Source organism: Leptopilina boulardi, unplaced genomic scaffold, assembly GCF_019393585.1.
Source record: "Leptopilina boulardi isolate dan_hultmark-lab unplaced genomic scaffold, ZJU_Lbou_2.1 LbouV2_396, whole genome shotgun sequence".
NCBI classification, from domain to species: Eukaryota; Metazoa; Arthropoda; class Insecta; order Hymenoptera; family Figitidae; genus Leptopilina; species Leptopilina boulardi.
In genome coordinates this window covers 44,848-66,028 of record NW_026137969.1, presented here as the reverse complement: position 1 = coordinate 66,028, position 21,181 = coordinate 44,848, and the positions used below count along the sequence as shown (strand labels likewise).

At 26.5% G+C, this 21,181-nt stretch overlaps 2 protein-coding genes across 10 annotated transcripts; both read left to right on the top strand.

Annotated features, from left to right (window-relative positions):
* The first annotated feature begins 14,625 nt into the window (after nucleotides 1–14,625).
* LOC127288833 (uncharacterized) lies at nucleotides 14,626–16,471 on the top strand. 9 transcript variants are annotated; one of them, XM_051316503.1, is made up of 4 exons: nucleotides 14,626–14,776; nucleotides 15,471–15,654; nucleotides 15,709–15,757; nucleotides 15,872–16,471. In XM_051316503.1, exons 1-4 carry the CDS (start codon nucleotides 14,693–14,695, stop codon nucleotides 16,278–16,280), a joined length of 726 nt encoding a protein of 241 aa, XP_051172460.1. In that variant the 5' UTR covers nucleotides 14,626–14,692; the 3' UTR covers nucleotides 16,281–16,471. The 9 variants fall into 9 exon arrangements, with proteins under 9 accessions (XP_051172460.1, XP_051172456.1, XP_051172459.1 ...); XM_051316499.1 differs by having other exon boundaries at nucleotides 15,709–15,762; nucleotides 15,817–16,470; XM_051316502.1 differs by lacking the exon at nucleotides 15,709–15,757 and having other exon boundaries at nucleotides 15,471–15,708; nucleotides 15,871–16,470.
* A 719-nt stretch (nucleotides 16,472–17,190) lies between these two features.
* On the top strand, nucleotides 17,191–21,074 carry LOC127288872 (venom metalloproteinase antarease-like TtrivMP_A). The gene is made up of 9 exons (XM_051316573.1): nucleotides 17,191–17,239; nucleotides 17,431–17,633; nucleotides 17,717–17,806; nucleotides 19,356–19,548; nucleotides 19,679–19,805; nucleotides 19,911–20,075; nucleotides 20,208–20,340; nucleotides 20,441–20,563; nucleotides 20,724–21,074. The coding sequence occupies exons 1-9, from the start codon at nucleotides 17,191–17,193 to the stop codon at nucleotides 20,808–20,810; spliced, it is 1,170 nt and encodes a 389-aa protein (XP_051172530.1). The 3' UTR covers nucleotides 20,811–21,074.
* Nucleotides 21,075–21,181: the final 107 nt, after the last annotated feature.

Here is a 21,181-nt window from a genome sequence, read left to right as displayed (position 1 = left end):
CTACTTATTTTTTGTTTTTTTTTTATCAGTTTGGTAAAATTGGGTATTTCCTACTACAGGTATGTTCATTATCTCTGTTATAATTATTTATTTATTTTTTTCTCCTACTTATTTTTTGTTTTTTTTTATTTGGTAAAAAATTATGAAAAATTGTCATTATTTTAAATTTAACGTAAGTCAGAAGCCGAATATTTCTGAAATGCGTTTTTTTTCTGTTCTACTGAACGCTTTCAATTTTTTTGTGCCTCCATTATTTTTAACTACAATTTTCAAATATCAAAGGAAAAATCGAACAAATTTTATATATGTATAATATTACTTTCTATTTGTTAGTAAAAACAGAAAAAAGACCATTTCAAAAAGTATTCGGCTACTGATTTACTTAAATTTAAAAAAAAATCATAATCTCCATAATTTTCATCAAAAAAAAAAAAAAAAATTAAAAAATACATAGTTTCTTATTTTTCATAAAAATTTCGAAAAAAATACCCTAGTAAAAAAAAATTTTTTTTGAATGAAAATCTCTCATATATTTAATAGAATAGTGGAAAGAAAAGATGTGGATCATTTTCCTTTTTCACTGAGAATATGAAGAAGTGAAAGAAAGCAACGAAAGAATATATATTTGCGAGTTTAGTGGCTGTGCAAGATTAATTCAAAGCATGAGGTATTGTATGGCGCAGTGAGCCATAAAAGAACTTGAAACATTTGGTTTTGACGACCTGAGTCGTGACTACCATTACTTATAGGTCTAAACTTAACCATGCCACACAAAGCTTAAAACTGTTGTTTTAAGTCTCTGAGTAGTTAAAAGCAAACAAAGTCTTAAAACTTGTGGATATATATATATATATATATATAAATAAACATATACATATAAGAAGAAAGTAAGACCCAACCTTAGTTCTCGTAAAAGAAGTGATTAAGACGATGCGATGCTGATGCTGAAGTTCTGGTGCAGAAATTTTCTTGAGATTCCTTTGTTACTGTTTCATATCACATGGCAAGTAAGCCGTGAATTGCACAGACAATCTTACGCCATTTCTCAAGACTTCTTTTTACCTTTTCAACATTTTACTATGAAATAACAGATTCTCTATTGTTTATACTATATACATAACAAATGTTTAAATGTGTTTAGTTAGACGAAAATTTTCATTACAGTAATTTCACATTTGCTTTTTATATAATATATTATTTTAAAAAGTGTATTAAATATTCTCTTTCAATTTAATAACTATGAAAATTTTTTACTTTAAGACAAAAATTTCGACTAAATCCGAAGCATTTTGACATTTTTCATCTGACATTTTGAATTTTGAAAAACTAACTTCTGATTCGTAATCAGCGACCCAGAAAACCCCCGAGTAGTGAGTTTCAAGAGAATCCAAACAAGTTTTCAAAAAGAAGTCTGCCATTTTGAATTTTTCAAAACTGACTTCAGATTCGTAATCAGCGACCTTAAAAACCCCAGAGTAATAAGTTTCAGGCGAATTCAATGAATTTTTAAAAAATCGTCCGCCATATTGGATCCGCCATTTTGAATTTTGAAAAACTAACATCGGATTCGTAATCAGCGATCCCGAAAACCCCCGAGTAACCATTTTGAGGCAGATTTAACGATTTTTTTAAACTATTTCTGCCATAATCTGTTCATATCTACGAAAATACAGTGACGTTTCCGCCATTTTGAGTCCACCATCTTGAAATTGAATGTTCTTATGAGCATAGTTTGAAAGTATAACAATTTTATCCACCAATAGGATAGATTAGATGACTTAAAAAGAATGTTTTTGGCTTCAAAAAAAAAATATTAAAAAAAAACAGCAATATTTTTTACATTTTTTCGTATTTTAACCGCCATATTGGATTTCCTCGTGGACCAATCTTTATTTTGACCTCAAAATCTGAAAGAACGATCCCCAATACCTCCTATAGACATTAAAATATTTGGCCTTTTAATGTTTTAACACGTTTCATTGAAGTTGAGGTAAAAAATTTTGAACATTTGGGCGTTAATAGGTTAATATTTATTTGGGAATATATTTTTGAAATTTATTAACATTATATTTTGACAGCAAAATTAAATTACATTCATTAAATTAAAAAGAAATTAAAAAAAAAATATTTTCTAACCTACATAATTTTCTAATGCATGAATTTACAAAAAAAATTCGGTATTTTTAAAATTGCTATACTTATCGACGATTATTATCAATTTTGTCAGTTTTTGATTTTAATCTCACTTATTCTGTGACTTTTTAAACTTCGACGGTATTTATTTAGAAAAATAGCTTTGTTTACTTTTCGTCAAAAATACTCGTGTGTCACACGAAATGTCTCGATGTTGTCAAGTACTGCTGGAGTCATAAAGAGCTACAATAAATTATAATTTAGAAAATAATAGCTTGCTTTTGCAACTCTGCAGTTTCTTGTAATTTTCTTTTTCTGCAGTAGGACCCAGAATGCTTTTTATTTTCTGACATCTTATCTTATTAAGAAACAATTCTTTTAAAAATATCGATCAACAAATTCATTACTTGAAACAATTCCATCAACTGTCAACAGTTATGTTAGGTTGGAATCAAATGTATTTCAGGGTTGGGTAGCGTTAAAAAATTCAGAAATTAAAGTAAAGGCACGTACACAATTTGCAACTGCATTTCACAAATAAAGCTTAAAGGTTTGCTCACGCACTGTATCATTTATGCTTAAGCAGTGATTAATCAATTTACTTGAGATAATCATTTCACCTGCGGTTTAATTAGAAAAGCTTTTTAAAAAATATAAAAATAAATTGTTGCTTTATTGAAAAATTTGTCGCTCTTATAAAATCGGCGCCACGGGCTTTTTACTGTCCCTGTATATAATTCATTTTTTTTTTATATATCTAACTAGTAGCATATGAAGCATATCAGGATTCTTGCCGAAAACCAGAAGTAATACCGATTCGAAGAGTAGCGCCGTTATTACAGTTCGAGGTTGAATTACGGCTTCCGCAGTGCATGAGATCGGACCACAAGATTTATTGTAGCGTGCCGCGCCGAAACACGGATGTACCGCGCACGTTGGATAAGGCCATACAGGGCGCTTGCCCTTCTCGTCGAGTACAGTGCATAAATATATTTTTTTTTTCGTCTTCCTCAACTCCGCGCAACTCTCTTTGTCGTATACTTTGAACCATTGAGTTTCGGGTAATTTAATATTTCTCCTTTCAGTGCCTGAGGTGGACCATAAAAAGTACTTTAAAACATCTTTCGAGTCTGCAAACTGCGGAAGAGAATGAAACTTAACGAGAGAAATACTAAAGAAAAAAAGGCACTTCTACTTTTGCAATTATATTGAAAACTAATTTAATTTTTTTCAAATAAATCATCAATATTTTGAATCTGAAATTTTAATTCGATTTTATAAAATCTAAGTTTATATAGTATCTAAATTATATTTCATTCTTTTTGGAATATTCCCTTTTTTTAAAAAACAATGTTTTTATTTCTTGGGGAAACAAGTTGAAAAAGATAAAAAAAACATTTATTTGCTTTTATGGCGAGTGAAAGTTAAAGTTTTATAAAGTGATAGAAAGCTATTAAATGAACTTTTAAAAGTAGGTAAAAGTTTTTGAGTATTAAAAGTTGATTATTTGGTAAACTGTTTTATTTTCTTTTTTTTTTGTCAGTAGAGCGCGCGCGCGGTAGAATTGTTTAGTCAAGTGGAGAAGAAATGAAGGGAAGTACTTTTCCCTCTGAAAAAGGAAAGTCCGTTTCCTTTTGGCTAGAAAGACAATCTGCAATCCCATTAGACTGTAGATATCGTTATACAGAGAAACATACTTTACTTAGTTCGCGCGAGTTTCATTCAGACTTTAGTCACAATTTAGGAGAAATTACAAAGTGATGCGAATTGCAATGAAGGCAAGAAAGTTTTGAAACTTAACAATTTAGTTTAACTCGATTAGTATGTCCAATTGAAAATTTTGTCTTTTTAGTTTATATTTATAATATGGAATTACAAGAATTAATTTTGTTTTATTGTAGAATTGCAAGATATTGTAAAAGATTATTTAGAATTTTATTGATTTGTTTTGTTGTAATTAATTTAATTTTCACTTTAATTTCTCACTTATTGTGAGAGCTACGATGATTTTAACAGATCAATGGAGAAAAGCAGTCAAGCAAATACGTCATCAGAAGTCATTGCAGGAAGTGCTAACCTGGCAGCGTGTAATCGGATGTGCGTCTCAATTATTCAAGAATGTCAGGATGACGAATCGATTCGACAAAGATGTTTGTCATCTGTTAAAATGTATAGATTCTTGTTCAGACTGATAACATGATTAATAATTCTATCAATTTTTATTATTTGATAAATAATATTTTTAATAGTTAATAATTATATTTTCAATTTAGAATAATAGAAGGAAAAAAATGACTGAAAAGTGAATTTATTATCTATCTTAATTTAATATTTCATTATCTATTTTTATTAAAAATTATAAATAAAAATTATTTTTTTTATAGTATAAATTTCCTTATATTACTTACAATAATAGTTGCAAATAAGCTTTGAATTAAATTTTCGCATTCGCCAAAATAGTACAGAAAAAAAAACTATTTTACTTTGATTCTTATATTTTCCTCAATATTTATTTAAGAATATATTTTTTTGAAATTTATTTACGTAACATATTTTGACTGCACAATTAAATTACATTCATTAAATTAAAAAGAAATAAAAAAAAAATATTTCCTAACCTATACAAACATTTCTAATGCATGCATTAAGGCCAGGTCCAAGTCGAGTCAGCTGTTCCTTTGAAGTTTCAATGGAACAGCTGACACGACTTGGACCTGGCCTTAAGATATGCATGAATTTAGAAAAATTTTCGAATTATAAAATTGCTACTTATTGACAATTATTATCAATTTTGTCAGTTTTTGATTTCAATCTCACTTATTTCTTCACTTTTTCAACTTCGTCGGTATTTATTTAGAAAGATTGCTGTGTTTATTTTTCGTCGGAAATATACTCGGTGTGATACGAAATGTTACGATGTTGTTAAATACTGCTGGAGTCATAAAGTGATCATTAAAATTTAGAAAATAGTAGCTTTACCACTCTAGCAAAAGTATTGGACCATATTTTAATATTTTCTTTTTAATTTTTGAAAATAACACAAAATATTTCTATGAAATAATTTTCGAATTTAAATTTTAGAACAATTTTTTCAAATCAATATTTAAAATTAAAATAATAATCGATTAATACAAGTTTTTATATTTTGCAAAAACTTGTAAATGCTCTAGTTTCGTTACTTTCGAGTTAGTCAATGGATTACATTTAGGTGCTTCAATACCAAAATGACTTTAGAAATTTCATGGCTTTCTTGCAATTTAGTAAACTTTTCCAGTCAGCGACGGATGCAAGTGTGAACACTGAAATTTGGACTTTGTCGATCTTCGTAGGGAATGAGAGACCAACTTTTTCTTGCAGCACACACTGAGACTCGGAGTTATAAGACTTCGTATTAGCTTTGGAACATTTTTGGACCATTTGGTAAAATTGGAATTTTCTACGGACCATGTTTTACCCGTACACCTTTCTAATTTGGAAAAGTTAAATTTTTTTCCCCAACAAGGCCTATATTAAATTTTTTCTTAGAAATTTTTTTCTATGATTTAATTAAAAAAATGTAACTAATATGAAAATTAGCTGTTCGTCTTAAAAAGATGCTTTTTGGAAAATTTATTTTTTGAGTAGTGAAGTGAATGACTTTTTCAATGATTTAAACTTCTTTGATTCCAATGAGAATGCATTTGTTTCGAGTTTGCGCGCATCAATATTAAAACTATAATAATAAACTCTATGTACTATACTCTACCTCTGTATCTCTATAGGGCTATAAGCCCGTTGGTTAATTAAATAAATAAATAAATAAATATATCATCACTTTACATGTTCATACATCATGTCGTTGACAGAAGTAAAGTAAAAAGGGAAATTAATAGAAAAAAAGGTAATTTTAAGATGTAGCAGATTGACAGAGCTGGCATAAAATTCGTTTTCGCAGGAAGTGACTTCATTTTATGGAAGTTGGCTCGTCTACTGAAGAGCAATCTCCCTGAGACAGTTGAAATGTATTACTCTCTAGACTTATATATATATATATATATATATATATATATATATATATATATATATATATAAACGTTATTCGCTTTTGCTTAAGATGAGTGATAACAACCTGAGTAATCTCAAAACCAGCTTAGCGTCTACTATGAATCAACTTAATCCAAATAACGATACCCAAGCGAATTTAACAGCCCTTGCACATTATTTATTTTTTTCAATTATTACATAGCAAGTAAAAACAATATTGCAAATTTATTTGAAATTAATTTTCGTATCAAAATAAAAATTTCTAATTAAAAAAAACAGTAGTTTTGAGTGGCAAATGCAGCAGGAAATTTAAATACAAATAAATTTAGTTTTATAAGTAAAACACTGCAATAAAAATAAAAATTTACGAACTAATTTCAATTAACAAATCTTTTTCAATGAAATAATTTTTATTATTGAAATCTTAATTAATGAGAAATAAATTATTTAATACTTATAAAAAAAATTTTTACTTGAAATTTTACTACAAAATGGCGGCGATAGATGCCATATATTAGATTATGTTCATGTTTTATTTCACGGAAATGCTCCCTTTTTGGGAAAATAATATTTTCGATATAATTATTAATTTTTTTATTTGAAATTATTAAATGAGGGTGGAAATCCATATTCGTGAGCTTGAGGTTATGTTTGTCAATCTAATTTAATTTTTATTTTTATATCTATCTTTAAAAATGTAAATTTAATTCCAGTATTTAAATCTGATTGCCAAAATACAATAGAAAAAAAATATTTTACTTTGATTCTTATATTTTCCTTAATATTTATTATATTTTTGAAATTTATTTACGTAATTACTTTGACAGCACAATTAAATTACATTCATTAAATTAAAAAGAAATAAAAGAAAAATTATTTTCTAAATTATCGACAATTATTATTAATTTTGTCACTTTTTGATTTTAATCTCACTTATTCTTTCATTTTTTGAACTTTGACGGTATTTATTTAGAAAAATCGCTATGCTTATTTTTCCTTGGAAATACTCGTGTGACATGAAATGTCTCGATGATCTCAAGTACTGCTGGAATCTTAAAGCGACCATTAAAATTTAGAAAATAATAACTTGCTTTTGCAACTTTGCAGTTTCTTGTAATTTTCTTTTTCTGTAGTAGGACCTATAATGCTTTTTATTTTCTGACATCTTATTTTATTATGAAACAGTTCTTTTAAAAATTATCAATTAAAATCATTACTTGAAACAATTCTATTAACTGTTATTAGTCATGTTAGGTTGGAACCAAATGTATTTCAGGGTTGGGTAAAGTTAATAAATTCAGAAGTTAAAGTTAGGGTACGGACACAATTTGCATCTGTGTTTCGCAAGTGAAGCTTAAAGGTATGCTCACACTGTATCATTTATGCATAATTAGTAATCAAGTTTGTACTTGACAACTATTATTTACAATTTGGTTTAGTTAGAAAAGCTGTTGAAAAAATGTAAAAAAATTTTGTTGCTTTATGAACGAAATGTCTCGATGTTGTCAAATACTGCTGGAGTCATAAAGCGACCATTAAAAATTATGAAATAGCATCTCAAAGTAGACAATAAAAATGGCAAATTTCAATGAATAATTTTTTTTAAATGGAAGCATTGTATGAGATGTTAATTAGATCTGCATAAAAAACACAGCTTCTGGTGACCAAGATTCTAAAGAGTTGGTTCATCTGAAACACAAAAATTAAACGGATTTTGAGTTAAATTATTAGAAATGATCTAGTCTTTAATATTAAAGGATTAAAATAAATTTATTTTTGACAAAATAGAATCCGTACCGTTTTCTAAAAGAAAGAATGAAAATTATTTTCTGAATCCTCTTAATGACATGATAGTACATATATACTATGAAAATGTTATTCACGTATTTTCTGCGTAGGTCAGTGATGGCGGAACACGTACGACAAATTGAAATTAAAGGACATGCATTGCACGTCTAATGCAAAACTCAATGGATGTGCGCGACGATTCTGTAGAATTCAGAGGATTTTGCGGGCGCTTGCATCGTGGAATTTTGTCTTAATGGGCTTTTAATGGGCTACGGACGTAGAGCAATCCTGAGTATTTGATAAGGAAGGAAGTATGTAGTTTACTGATATAATATATATATATATATATATATATATATCCATTTCCCTTACCACCAAGATCGTTTTCTGGGTTATTAATAATTTAGCTGATGATTTTGAATTAATATTTAAATTTTCCATTCTGCTAAAGACGATATTTCACTGGTATTACAGAAAAATAAATTTAGAAATTAATTTTATCTCTTCACCCTTCGTAATTACTAATTATTGTTGATAAATTAAATATTACAATGGTATGTTAATTATACCCTTTTAAAAAACAACAGCTTTTTCAGCAGACTAATTAGCGCATTAGTGTGTAATTATTTATAAGTACGATACAAGTGTGGTGAGATGCATTATAGGTGTATATATAGTGAAATTGGAATTAGGTGTTTTAGGAAGATACAGCAACAGAGAACGTGCCAACTGTCAACCGTTGGACCGTTACACTCCGCTGAATCAGATTGAAATGTCACATCTGGCTTGTGAATGTGTTCACTCTCACCGCAGTAAATTTTGGTCCTTCTCGAAAATGCACGAGAGGAATACATTAGGCTAGCAAGTTATATATATATATATATATATGATTTTACAAATGAATTTGTATTGCAATTCAAAATATTATATTTATTAACAATAAGAGTTTGAAAAAATTTTTATAGTGAAAATAAAGGAATAGAAATTTTATCTTGGAATATTTTTTTAAATAGAAAGAGATCTCAGAAATAATTTTTTATTTCTTATTAAAAGTTTTAAAATCAATATTTTTTTTTTCTTGTAAGTCTCAGTTGTTAAAAGAGTATATACAATAAATATCAAAAGATTTTCAGTTAATAAAACATTTATTTTTTTCTCCTTTTACTATAATAGAGGCGAACAGTGAAACATGAGATAAAAATGGAAAAATAGATTGGTTACAACATTGTGTACAATGTTACCTGGAGTTCGTACAGTGTTTTCAGAAAAATATATAGTGGTCAAGAAAAAGGGTATACTTTGTAATAGGGGCCGTTGATATAAACTTGATATCAGCATTGTAAACATATATCTCTCTCGCAGTTTAGAGCACGCGATTCAAACTACGAATTTATATTATACATGTAAGTAGGTATATTTTAACTTTTCTATAATTGTTTCGAAAATATATTTTATTTTTACTAAACAATTCGCAATTTAAAACAATTTTTATTGTCCACAACTCAGGAAACATTCAATTATTGATTTTATAGTTTTAAAGAATTGAATTTATAAGGATTTTCGGAAAGTAAAATAAAAAATAATGAGCAATTTTTAAAGGAGTGAAAGAACTAAAAATTTAGATTTATTTGTTCCTTTTTTGTTGACGAAGTCACCAATTGTGGCTAGAATTTATATTCTGTAAAAAAAATGGAAGGATTTTTGCGCCTCTCGACACTTAACTCTCGCCAATGTCACTCTCAGCTTGACTGAACTGGATGGAAAATTGTAATTAAGACGTTTCTCTAGAGATTTCCTTGGCACTTAGAATGAAGAGTTAATGCTTGAAAATCTGAAGAAATTAAAGCAACTACGTAATGTTATTCTTAAAACATTTTACGTGAAAACTTTTTAAAATTGAAATATGATTTCAAAATTTTAATATGTTTCATCACAATACTATTTTTAAAAAACTTTTTATTTATAGAAATGAAAATTATCTCAAATAAAAAATTAATTACAAGTTTTAAATAATAATCAAAGATGCACGAAATAATTATTTCAACAAAACTTAAAAATTTATTTTATTAATTTAATTAAAATTAAAGTTAAGAAATAAAAAATTCTTTTAAAAATGTTACAAAATTGAAATAGAAAAATATTTCAATACAAAAACGGTATATGTAAAAAACTAAAGCACACGAAGGAATACTGAATAGAATAAACAATAAAATGCAAACAAGAAAGCAGTATTTCGAGAAAAATTAAAATTTGAATATAAAATAGACTATACGATAATGCAAAATATTGAAACGGAATTCTAATATATATAATATAAATTCTATAGAGAAAGTGCGAAATAGAGAATGCGGAAACGGAATACAAAATATGACGAATATCATCTTCAATATATAGTATACACATATATATATATATATATATATATATATTTTTATGTATAAGACAGAAGAATTTTATTGTACACTGTGATTGAACAAAAGGAAAGTAGGTTGCCACGAATTATTTAAGTTCCTATCTGTTCTTCCATAAAGGATAGAAAGGTCAATATCGTTAAGAACGATTCTTCGATTTAACGGGAATAAGAATTTTTTTTTTCAGTTGAATTGTAATAAATGTTTAAATAGCAATAGTGGGATAGACGCTTTCTGAAATATTCAAGAGATAAAAATTTTCTTGTATAATAAAAATTCAATTCACTTTATCATTTTTCTAATAAATCATATATATCTATTAGAACGCTTTAATTCGACAAATTTTTATGAGGAGATAGAGAGATGTGAAATTAAAATTTTAAATAATGCTAAAGTTATTTAATTACTTTATTGATTTAAGAATTTTTCAGATTTTTCTAGGTCGATATTTCGAACCACTTGTTGATTTAGACAGACCATCGCTAACTCTACGAAAAATGTATTGATCCGAAATTTTATGGTTTAAGCAATTTTGTGCATCAGCCTAAACGCTGCAATTGCCTGCAAATATAATATAAAGTAACTTGATTTTGCATAAATGATACAGTATGAACATACCTTTAAGCTTTACTTGCGTAATACACGTGCAAATTGTGTCCGTACCCTGACTTTAACTTCTGAATTTATTAATGCTACCCAACCCTGAAATAAATTCGATTCCAACCTAACATGACTGATGACAGTTAATAGAATTGTTTCAAGTAATGATTTTAATTGATAATTTTTAAAAGAACTGTTTCATAATAAGATAAGATGTCAGAAAATAAAAAGCATTATGGGTCGCTACTACAGAAAAAGAAAATTACAATAAACTGCAGAGTTGCAAAAGCAAGCTATTATTTTCTAAATTATAATTTATTGTAGCTCTTTATGACTCCAGCAGTACTTGACAACATCGAGACATTTCGTGTGACACACGAGTATTTTTGACGAAAAGTAAACAAAGCTATTTTTCTAAATAAATACCGTTAAAGTTCAAAAAATGAAAGAATAAGTGAGATTAAAATCAAAAAGTGACAAAATTAATAATAATTGTCGATATAAGTAGCAATTTTATAATTCAAAAATTTTTGTAAATTCATGCATCCTAATGCAATTAGAAAATTTTGTAGAGGTTAGAAAATATTTTTTCTTTTATTTCTTTTTAATTTAATGAATGTAATTTAATTGTGCTCTCAAAATATTACGTAAATAAATTTCAAAAATATATTCTTAAATAAATATTATGGAAAATATTGGAATCAAAGTAAAATAGATTTTTTATCATTGAATAATGTCTAAGAGGTTGTGATTTTCTCTTGTTATTTAGCTTTTTTCTGTGGTATTTTTGCGAATGAAAATTTAATTCAAAGCTTATTTGCAGCTATTATTTTAGGTAGTATAAAGAAATTTATTAAATTAGAGTTTTTAGGCCAGATTTTTTCACATTAATTTGTTTATTTAGTAAACGACGTTTCAATAACAGCCGCTACCCTTATCAAGTTTACATAAGAATTGCTAAAAATATAAAAAAATAGATTTTAAAATTTATAATACAATATAAAAATATTTTTATTTCACATTAAATTTGGAAAAAGTTGTACTTACGTTAAATATTGTTAAATTAATTATTTGTTCTTTTATCATCTTTTAAAATAATTCAAAGAGGTTATGTTTAACATTCTCTTTAATGTCTTTTATATTATGGTAATTGTTAAAAAATATTGTCTTATTTTTTAAAATAATGTATTTATTTATATTATTTTTTATATATTATAAATTTTAAAATCTATTTCTATATTTTTAGCAATTGTTATGTAAACTTGATAAGGGTAGAGGTTGTTACCGAGACGTCGTTTATTAAATAAACAAATTAATGTGGAAAAAATCTGACGTAAAAATTCTAATTTAATATTATTATTACCACATAAATAAAATCTTAAATAAAGAAATTTATATTATAAAGAAATAATTTTTATGTATAATTTTTAATAAAAATAGATAATGAAATATTAAATTAAGATAGATAATAAATTCATTTTTCAGTCATTAATAATCTAATTTTAATAATAAAAATCTTTTTCTAAACAATAATTTAAATTTTTCATTGAAAAAAATTTGTTTATTTAAATTAGTTTGTAAATTTCTGTTCTCTTTTTATTGCAGTGTTTATCTTATAAAACTAAATTTAAATTTCCCCGCTTCATTTGCCATTCAAAACTGCTGAAGTCAAGTGTACGATTATTTTTGTAGTTACTCAGCGACTCCTATTGTGCTCTGCCTTCACTTTTACATTGCGTTTCACTCCCGTGGTTGGTTCTAGCCAGAGTAGTGATTCATTTAATGTTACAAATTATTAAGAATCACTTGAATCATCAGAGGTGAATTTGCATTTTAATCTAAAAAATACTTAATTACTTATTGTTATTTTAATAAGCCTATTTAATTTACAATAATGCTGCTAACTATTTATAGTCTGCAATTGAATCGTTTTATCATTATAGCAAAACTGTTGGTCAAAAGCTTTTAGATAACATAAAAATATATGTAATAGAAAAAAATTTTAAATAGAAATAAACTAGTAAATAATTTATTTACTATTTTCCAAAGTATTGCAAAGTTCCATTGTAACATTGTAAATTATAGTATATTCATTTCATTATATAAAAAATGGATCAAGACATCAAAATAAATCATCAACTACTGGACGGTGAGTCCTAAAATTACTAATTGGAATCGTTCCTTAATAATTGATGAATAATAATTGACTATTAAGTATAATTCATAATTATTTTAAAAATTGTATTACATATTTGATGAAAATCGAATCTTCTTTATTCAGCCCTATGAATATATTCTCTAATTTGACCCTCTGTCAAATGCACGTAAATTGTCAATATTATACGAATAAACTGATTATTAATAAATGATTTACTTCAGTGGTGTTTATCCTCACCATCCCATTTCAGCGTCAATAATTTATGGTCATAGAAAACTGGGCTAGTATACATTTCCGAAAATATTTTCATTCTTTTTGTTAAATAATTTTTTTTTGTAAAATAACGTTATGTGTTTCAATAATAGTTAAAAATTTCAATATCGAATTAAATTTTCCTAAAATATTTTATTAAAATTCTTTATTCGTATACACAATTGTTGTACTATTTAGAATAATATAATTTTAAAACTAAAAACCAATATTTAAAAAATTTGAAAATAAATGATAATTTATCGATTTTTGAATTACGTTTCCAACAGTTTCATAATTATGTGACAAGTGTATATTCAATTTTAGAAAGATATGACCTATTATAATATTTTAAGAACCTCATGAATTCAAAATTATATACGAGAGTAGATAAAATAGGTAGTCAAGATACTGAAAATGATGAGATTGCAAACTCAGTAGAAGATAACCCACCCATAACTGTCCATATATGGCTGAACTCCAGGACCTTCTGTATTTCTTCACATCTCAAATTGCCCAATAATGAAGTAGCCAAAGATGTATCCTAGAATTTTATTACCTTTTTCGCAAATAATTTACAACCACCGCAAAACTAAAATGCTTTTTTTAAATTTTTTCCCTCTCAATTGTCATCAAACAATATAAAAAGTTAATTTCATTAAAAATTTATTTCTCCCACATATTAAATTTCTTTTTAAATTAAAAATTATAAAAATTAAATATTGCTTTCAATAAAATATTTTTCCAATTTTTTTCTATATATATATGAATATAATAGTTGAAGTCAATTTGAAACTTGCTTTCAATAATTTTTATCGGGTCACGCAAAAGTAAATGATAACATTGTTAATTCTAAACGGCATTATTATTGATAAAATATTCTTTTGTATTAATAATTTTATGAAATAATTAATTTTCTTTGTTATTTCTGACATATGTTTATTGAAAAATTGAACTATATAAATATTTATATGTAATTGTTATCACAAAAGTTTGATGCTACAAATATTTTTTTTATTCAGAATTTTAAGGAATTTTTAGAAATGTATAAACAAATTTCATAGATTGGTATGAAATTAAAAAAGAGATTGAAATTTTTAAGCATTTCGAGGAAAATAAAAAAAAAATTGCAATTATTAATTATTTTATATCCGTTTGTTTAGTGAATCTTTTCTCATATATTTTATTATAATATAATATTTAAAACAAGAATTATAAACTAGTTTAACAACTTTATTTTATCATAAATACGTCCCACCTTTTAAAAAATGGTAACATTTTTATAACTTATATTTTTTTTAATAAGTTTCTATAATCATTTGACAAAAAAATGTTGAACAAAATGTTTTCCTCTATTTTAGCCAATTTTTTTCTTTTATTAATAATTGGTGGATTTTCAACGACTGTTTTAATTGTAAGTTTTTGATAAAATTCTTTACAAAATTAATAAAATGTAAATTCTTATTTTCTTTTCTAAATAAAAGAAATTACCGTAAAAATTTTTTTTCAATTATTTTTTATATTAAAAAATTTAATAAATTCTAAATGTTTGCATTTTTTAAGCGAAAAACTTTTTAAAGTGATTTTTAAAATCACTGCCTTATCGAAATTTGCAATTTATGATAATTTTTCTAATGTTAAATCAAACGTAATGGTGATAATGTAAGTTAATTACTGTTTATGAGTAAAATTGAAAAAAATACGCTTGAATAAATGCACTGAAAAAAAAATTTATTTGATTCAAATACCGGTGTATTTGGTTATTATCAAATAAATATTTACTTGAATCAAATATTTCTTATTTGAATCAAATATATAGTATTTGAATCAAATATTTCAGTATTTGAAGCAAATACCATTTATTTGATTCAAATAAGAAATATTTGATTCAAGTAAATATTTATTTGATAATAACCAAATACACCGGTATTTGAATCAAATAAATTTTTTTTTCAGTGTGCGTACAATGAAAAATTATCACTTTAACAATTAGTGTACAGTATTGGCTAAAATTGTTAATGCAGAAAAAAATTTCTGCAAAATGAGAATTGTAAATAAATTCAAAAATCAATAGTTTCAGAAACTAATAATAATAATTATAATTACAGAATTGCACAGCAGCAAAAAATGGATTAACAGAACTTAAAGAAATAGCATCTCCTGAACTTATATACAATGAAGTTGGGGAAAGTTCAGGTAGTGATGACAAAGATGGATCAACTCCTAGTTCTGGAGAAGGTTCTACTCCTGATTCTGATGGGAATACTACTCCTAGTTCTGGAGAAGGAGAAGGTTCTACCCCTGACTCTGATGGGAATACTACTCCTAGTTCAGGAGATGGAGAAGGTTCTACTCCTGACTCTGATGGGAATACTACTCCTAGTTCTGGAGAAGGAGAAGGTTCTACCCCTGACTCTGATGGGAATACTACTCCTAGTTCAGGAGATGGAGAAGGTTCTACTCCTGACTCTGATGGGAATACTACTCCTAGTTCTGGAGAAGGAGAAGGTTCTACCCCTGACTCTGATGGGAATACTACTCCTAGTTCAGGAGATGGAGAAGGTTCTACTCCCGACTCTGATGAAACTAGCACACCCAGTTCAGGTAGTGATGACAAAGATGGAACAACTCCTACAACAGGAAATGGATCCACCTCTAATTCTAATGGCAACAGTACACCAAGTTCAGATGACGATGATAAAAATGGATCAACTCCCAACTCTAATGCAACTCCTACACCAAGTCCTAATAACAAAAAGAATAAAAAATGCACATTCCGTTTGTATTGCTACATTAAAAATAAGATATTAAATTTTAGATGTTGGATTACTAGGGCTATACTTAGAATAAAATTTCTTAATTTTTTGACTAACGGTCGCATATATTCGTGGTACGTGAATAAATGTCCTTACAATTAATGGAATTTTTATTATTTAACTTGTTGTCAGGTATTCATTAATAAAATTTTTAAAAAAATAAATTTTTAATTAAAAAAATTAAATATTAATTTTTAATTATAAATTAATTACTACTAAATACTTATTGTATATTTTAAATATCCAAATTCTAAAATTTCTGAAAATTGTTAATTTGTAATCAATAAAGTGTCCTCGAAAATAATGCCTTTATTTTGTTTCGTAATGTAATTTTCGAACGTTATCTTCTTTTTGTTACAAAATTATATATTTTTTTTTTTTGGTAATGACCTACTTTTAACACTATTTTATTTATCTAATGTGATAAAAGAATGTAATTTGAATATTTGTAGATTTTTGTTAAACTTTCTTTTTATTTTAGTCATTAGCTACATATTTTGGAGTTAGTCATTTCGCTATAATACGAAAGATTTAATACGTTTTTAAAAACAAAATTAAATTTACGTTTCTTTAATTTAAAAACATTTATTTATTTCAATATTTAGATTGTTTTTATTTTTTAATAGAAAAAAGTTTTCAGTGCTTAAAACAACTAAATCATTACAAAAAAAACTGTTGTATTAAAAATTTATTTAAATTAATTTTTATTTTGCAAAGTTTTAATTTAAAAAAAATATTGAGAAAAATTTTTCTATATACGTACAAAATAATGAATTACCTATGTATTTTGTTTAGTATTACATTCATTTCGTTTGGAAAATCCAACAAAGTAAGTATTAATTTATTAGAAAAGCTTAGATAAATTGTGCAATAAAAAAATATAATATTTTGCGATTCTTAAAATTTAAAGAGATCAAAATAAAAGTGGTGCCTCCCTTTAAATATTAATTCAATCGCACAAGGAAATTTAGATTAAATTAGCCAGTAATTTTTCTTTTAGATACATAAATACATGACTCAGGAAGAAATTGATGAATATTTTCCTGATCATCTTCATAATGGTAAACGTTTTTTTCGGTACATAACATTTTTTCTACACAATTTAATAAATAAATAAATTAATTAAATTAATTAATCTAATTTAATAAATTTTTCTCACTTGAAACTTTGGTTTCCAATTTTGTTAAAAAACAAAAATTTTATCCCTGAAATTAAATTTAGTTTATTTCGAAAATAAATTTAATTATTTTAGTGCCCGAATATGATGAGGTTCAAGTAAAACATGTATTACATAAAAGAAGTCACGACAACATGGAATTGGAATTAAAAATTAATGACAAAAAACTGTACTTAAATCCAATTGAGGGATATTTTGCTGGAAAAAGAACAAAAGTTTGGAGTACCACTACTGATCCGTTAAATAGAAATAAGCTTCGTTATACATTACAAGAAGACGTAAGTTATAAAAACAAAGACAATTGTTTACTTTTTGAAATTTCATGTTATAATAATTTTATTTTAAAGATTTTTATTTTTAGATTATGGAAGATGTGGGTACATTTTATCAAGATCTAACCACTTCTTCTGCAATTTTACTTAGAATAGATGAAGAAGGAACTAGTCATATTGTTAGTAACATAATTAATCATAAAAATTATTAATTAATTAATTATTTATTATTATTATTTAATTATTTATTTATTATTTATTATAACAATTAAAAGTCGTAACTGTATGATTCAATTTTTTTTTAAATAATTAATTTATTATCAATTAACTAAAAAAAATTTTTCCTTTTTTAAGAATGGTGTAATTGATGATAATATTATATATTCCATACCAAATCATATTCATAGACGCCGGGATATATCTAGAACTAATTTATTTTCTTATAAAAATAAATCTGCAAATAATGGTTTTCATCACATAATATACAAAAGGCCGACTGGGCTTAATCACGGTATTTTATTTAATATTTTATTGTAAATTATACATTTATTCTAAAACTACCTCAGTTTTATTTTCACCGGTCTAATAATTATTTTTTTTTTATTTTTAGAGAGAATGATTAATAATAATTATCATATTAATGAGATTTTTAATTTTACAAAATCAAGATTAGGTAAACCAGAATTTATTTATCCAGAAGTGATGATCTTGTTGGACGATACATATTTCAAGTAAGATAAAATAAATAAAATTTTATCACAAAACGACAGTTTAGTTTTCCACATTACCAACTAAAAGTCAGGTAGGAAACTACATTATCGACTGCTGGTAAGTAAGGTGTCTAAATTACCGACTGTTGGTAAGTTATATGCCTGAGTTACAGACCGTTGGTAAGAAAGGCGATTGATTTACCGACTGTCAGTAAGTTATGTGCCTGAGTTACCGAATGTTGGTAATTTAGGTGACTATTTTACCGACTGTTACTAAGTACTATGCCTGAGTTACCAACTGTTGACGGGTTAGATGTCTGAAATATACTGTAGGTAAAACAGGAAACCACATTACAATCTGATGGTAAGACAGGAGACCAAATTATCGACTTCTAGTCGGTGACTGATCACCGACTGTCCCTAAGTTATATGCCAGAGTTATCGACTGTTGGTAAGTTAGGTGACTGATTTACCGACTGTTGGTATGGTATATGCCTAAGGTACCGACTGTTGGTAAGTTAGGTGCCTAAATTACCGGCTGTCGGTAAGTAATATGCCTGAGTTATCAACTGGTAGTGGGTTATATGTCTGAGTTACCGACTGTCGGTAAAATAGGAAACTACATTACCAACTGATGGTTAGACAGGAAAGTACATTATCGACATATGGTAAGTTAGATACCAGAATTACCGACTGTTGGTAAAGTGGAAAACTGCATTGCTGATCAAAAACTCATCATAATCTAACAGTGTATAAACAAAGTAATTTTTTTTAACTTCAGAAAATTTAATAATAATGTAAAGAAAGCTGTACGATATGTTTTATCATTTTGGAATGGGGTAGACTTAAGATTTAGACACCTAAAAAATCCAAAAGTATTTTTAAATATTGCTGGAATTATTGTAGCTCAGGTATTTTACAAACAGTATTACATTGTTATTTAGTTGTAAAACAATTTTTACAATAAAAAACAAATATTTTTTAAGTATACATAATATCTGATTTCATTTATTTCCAGAGTCCACTACCTTTTGTTATCGAATCTCTACGTCCTGGATATTCGACATTTATTATGTCTGAATATTGTCAAAATAGATTTGGTGAATTTATGTTTCGTGAAAAATTTTTTCAATTACAAAAAGATTATGACGCTATTATTTTGATGACTGATAAAAATCTTTTAGAAAAGGGCACAAATGATGTTCTTTCAGGTAAAGAATTATATATTGGGAGATTATGTTCTAGAATCATTAGTAGTTGGGTTTTAGTGAACTAAAAAGTTTTATATGGGATGAAAAATTAAATTCGATTTTTTAAATATTTTTACCCTTATGCGTTTAGGTATAGCAAGAGTTGGTGGAATATGCCGAAATGTAAATTATCGTAAATTGACTTTATCAACTGGAATAATTGTTGACAAAGGAGATTATCAATCTGTACTTACTGCAGCACATGAATTAGTTCATTTGTAAGGATTCTTTCTCTATATTTTTGAATATAAAATCGCAAACTATACAAAAATTAATGCTAAATATTAGAAGCTAAAATTTTGTTTGGTTATATTCTATTTTAGACTTGGACCACCTCATGATGGAGAAGGATCATTTAAAATTGTAGGTGGAAAAGGTTCCCTTGAATGTTCTTCTAAAGATGGTTACCTCATGTCTTACGTTCGTGGCAGTAGAAATGAATTTTTCTTATCTAAATGTAGCCAAAAAATAATCTCTTACTATACAAGGTGAATGAAAGATATATTTGCCTGATCAGAGAAAGGGAAAAACTTTTTTTTTACTATTTAGTTACTTTAGTCACTTTTTATTTTAGAGTTTAGAATAAAGAAAAGATTTTTAAATCATTTTAATTTTATTAGCTTAGCAGTCACTGAATGTCTTCGTAATAGTCCGTTTGAAAAAATAGGAACTCAATTGACAAGAATGCTACCAGGAAAACTAATGACACTTGATGAACAATGTCGAAAAGCTGGCTATAATTCTGCATCAAAAGTAACAAATTTTCTGCAAAAAAATATTCCAAAAAATTGCAATGAAAGAGAAGAAAATAATTTTTTAGAATCATTTTTTAAAATAATTTTCTTTTTTTTAGAAAAAAAATCCATCAGTGTGTTTGATGCTCGAGTGTTATTTAAGTGAATCTGATCAGTATGAATTATTTTCTAAGGAGACAAATGCTCCAGCAGCAGAAGGTTCGTTCTGCGGAGATCGCAGGGTAATTATCCTACAGGATACATTTTTTGAAAATAAAACGTCCATAGAATGTTATTTTAACATTCGTTCCAAAAACGATTTTGGAACATTAGGCGTTTTTTTACCTAATGGTTAATTAATTTTATTAATTAATTTTAAAATTCTTTTTTTTCATTTTTCAGTACTGTTTGAATGGAAAATGCGTACCTGAAATAGCAGAAACTAAGTTACCGGCTGTTGGTAAAATAGAAAACTACATTGCCAACTGATGGTTAGGCAAGAAATCGCATTATCAACTTCTGGTAAGTTAGATAACTAAAGTGCCGACTGTGGGTGAGTGATATGTCTAAGTTGCAAACTGTTGGTAAAACAGGAAACTACATTACCGACTGATGGATAGGCAGCAAATCACATTATCGACTTCTGGAAATTTAGATGCTTGAATTATCGTAAAGTAAATTATCGTTGATAAAGTGGAAAACTGAATTACTGACCAAAACAAACCCATCAACAAAAATCACATTTTTCCGCTTTGAATATTATAATCTCTGCCAGTAAGGGAGAGTAACTTATCGTCCGAAAGAGAAAAAACAGTTACCCATTGTACACTTTTTTCTACTGTCAAATATAAACCAAAAAA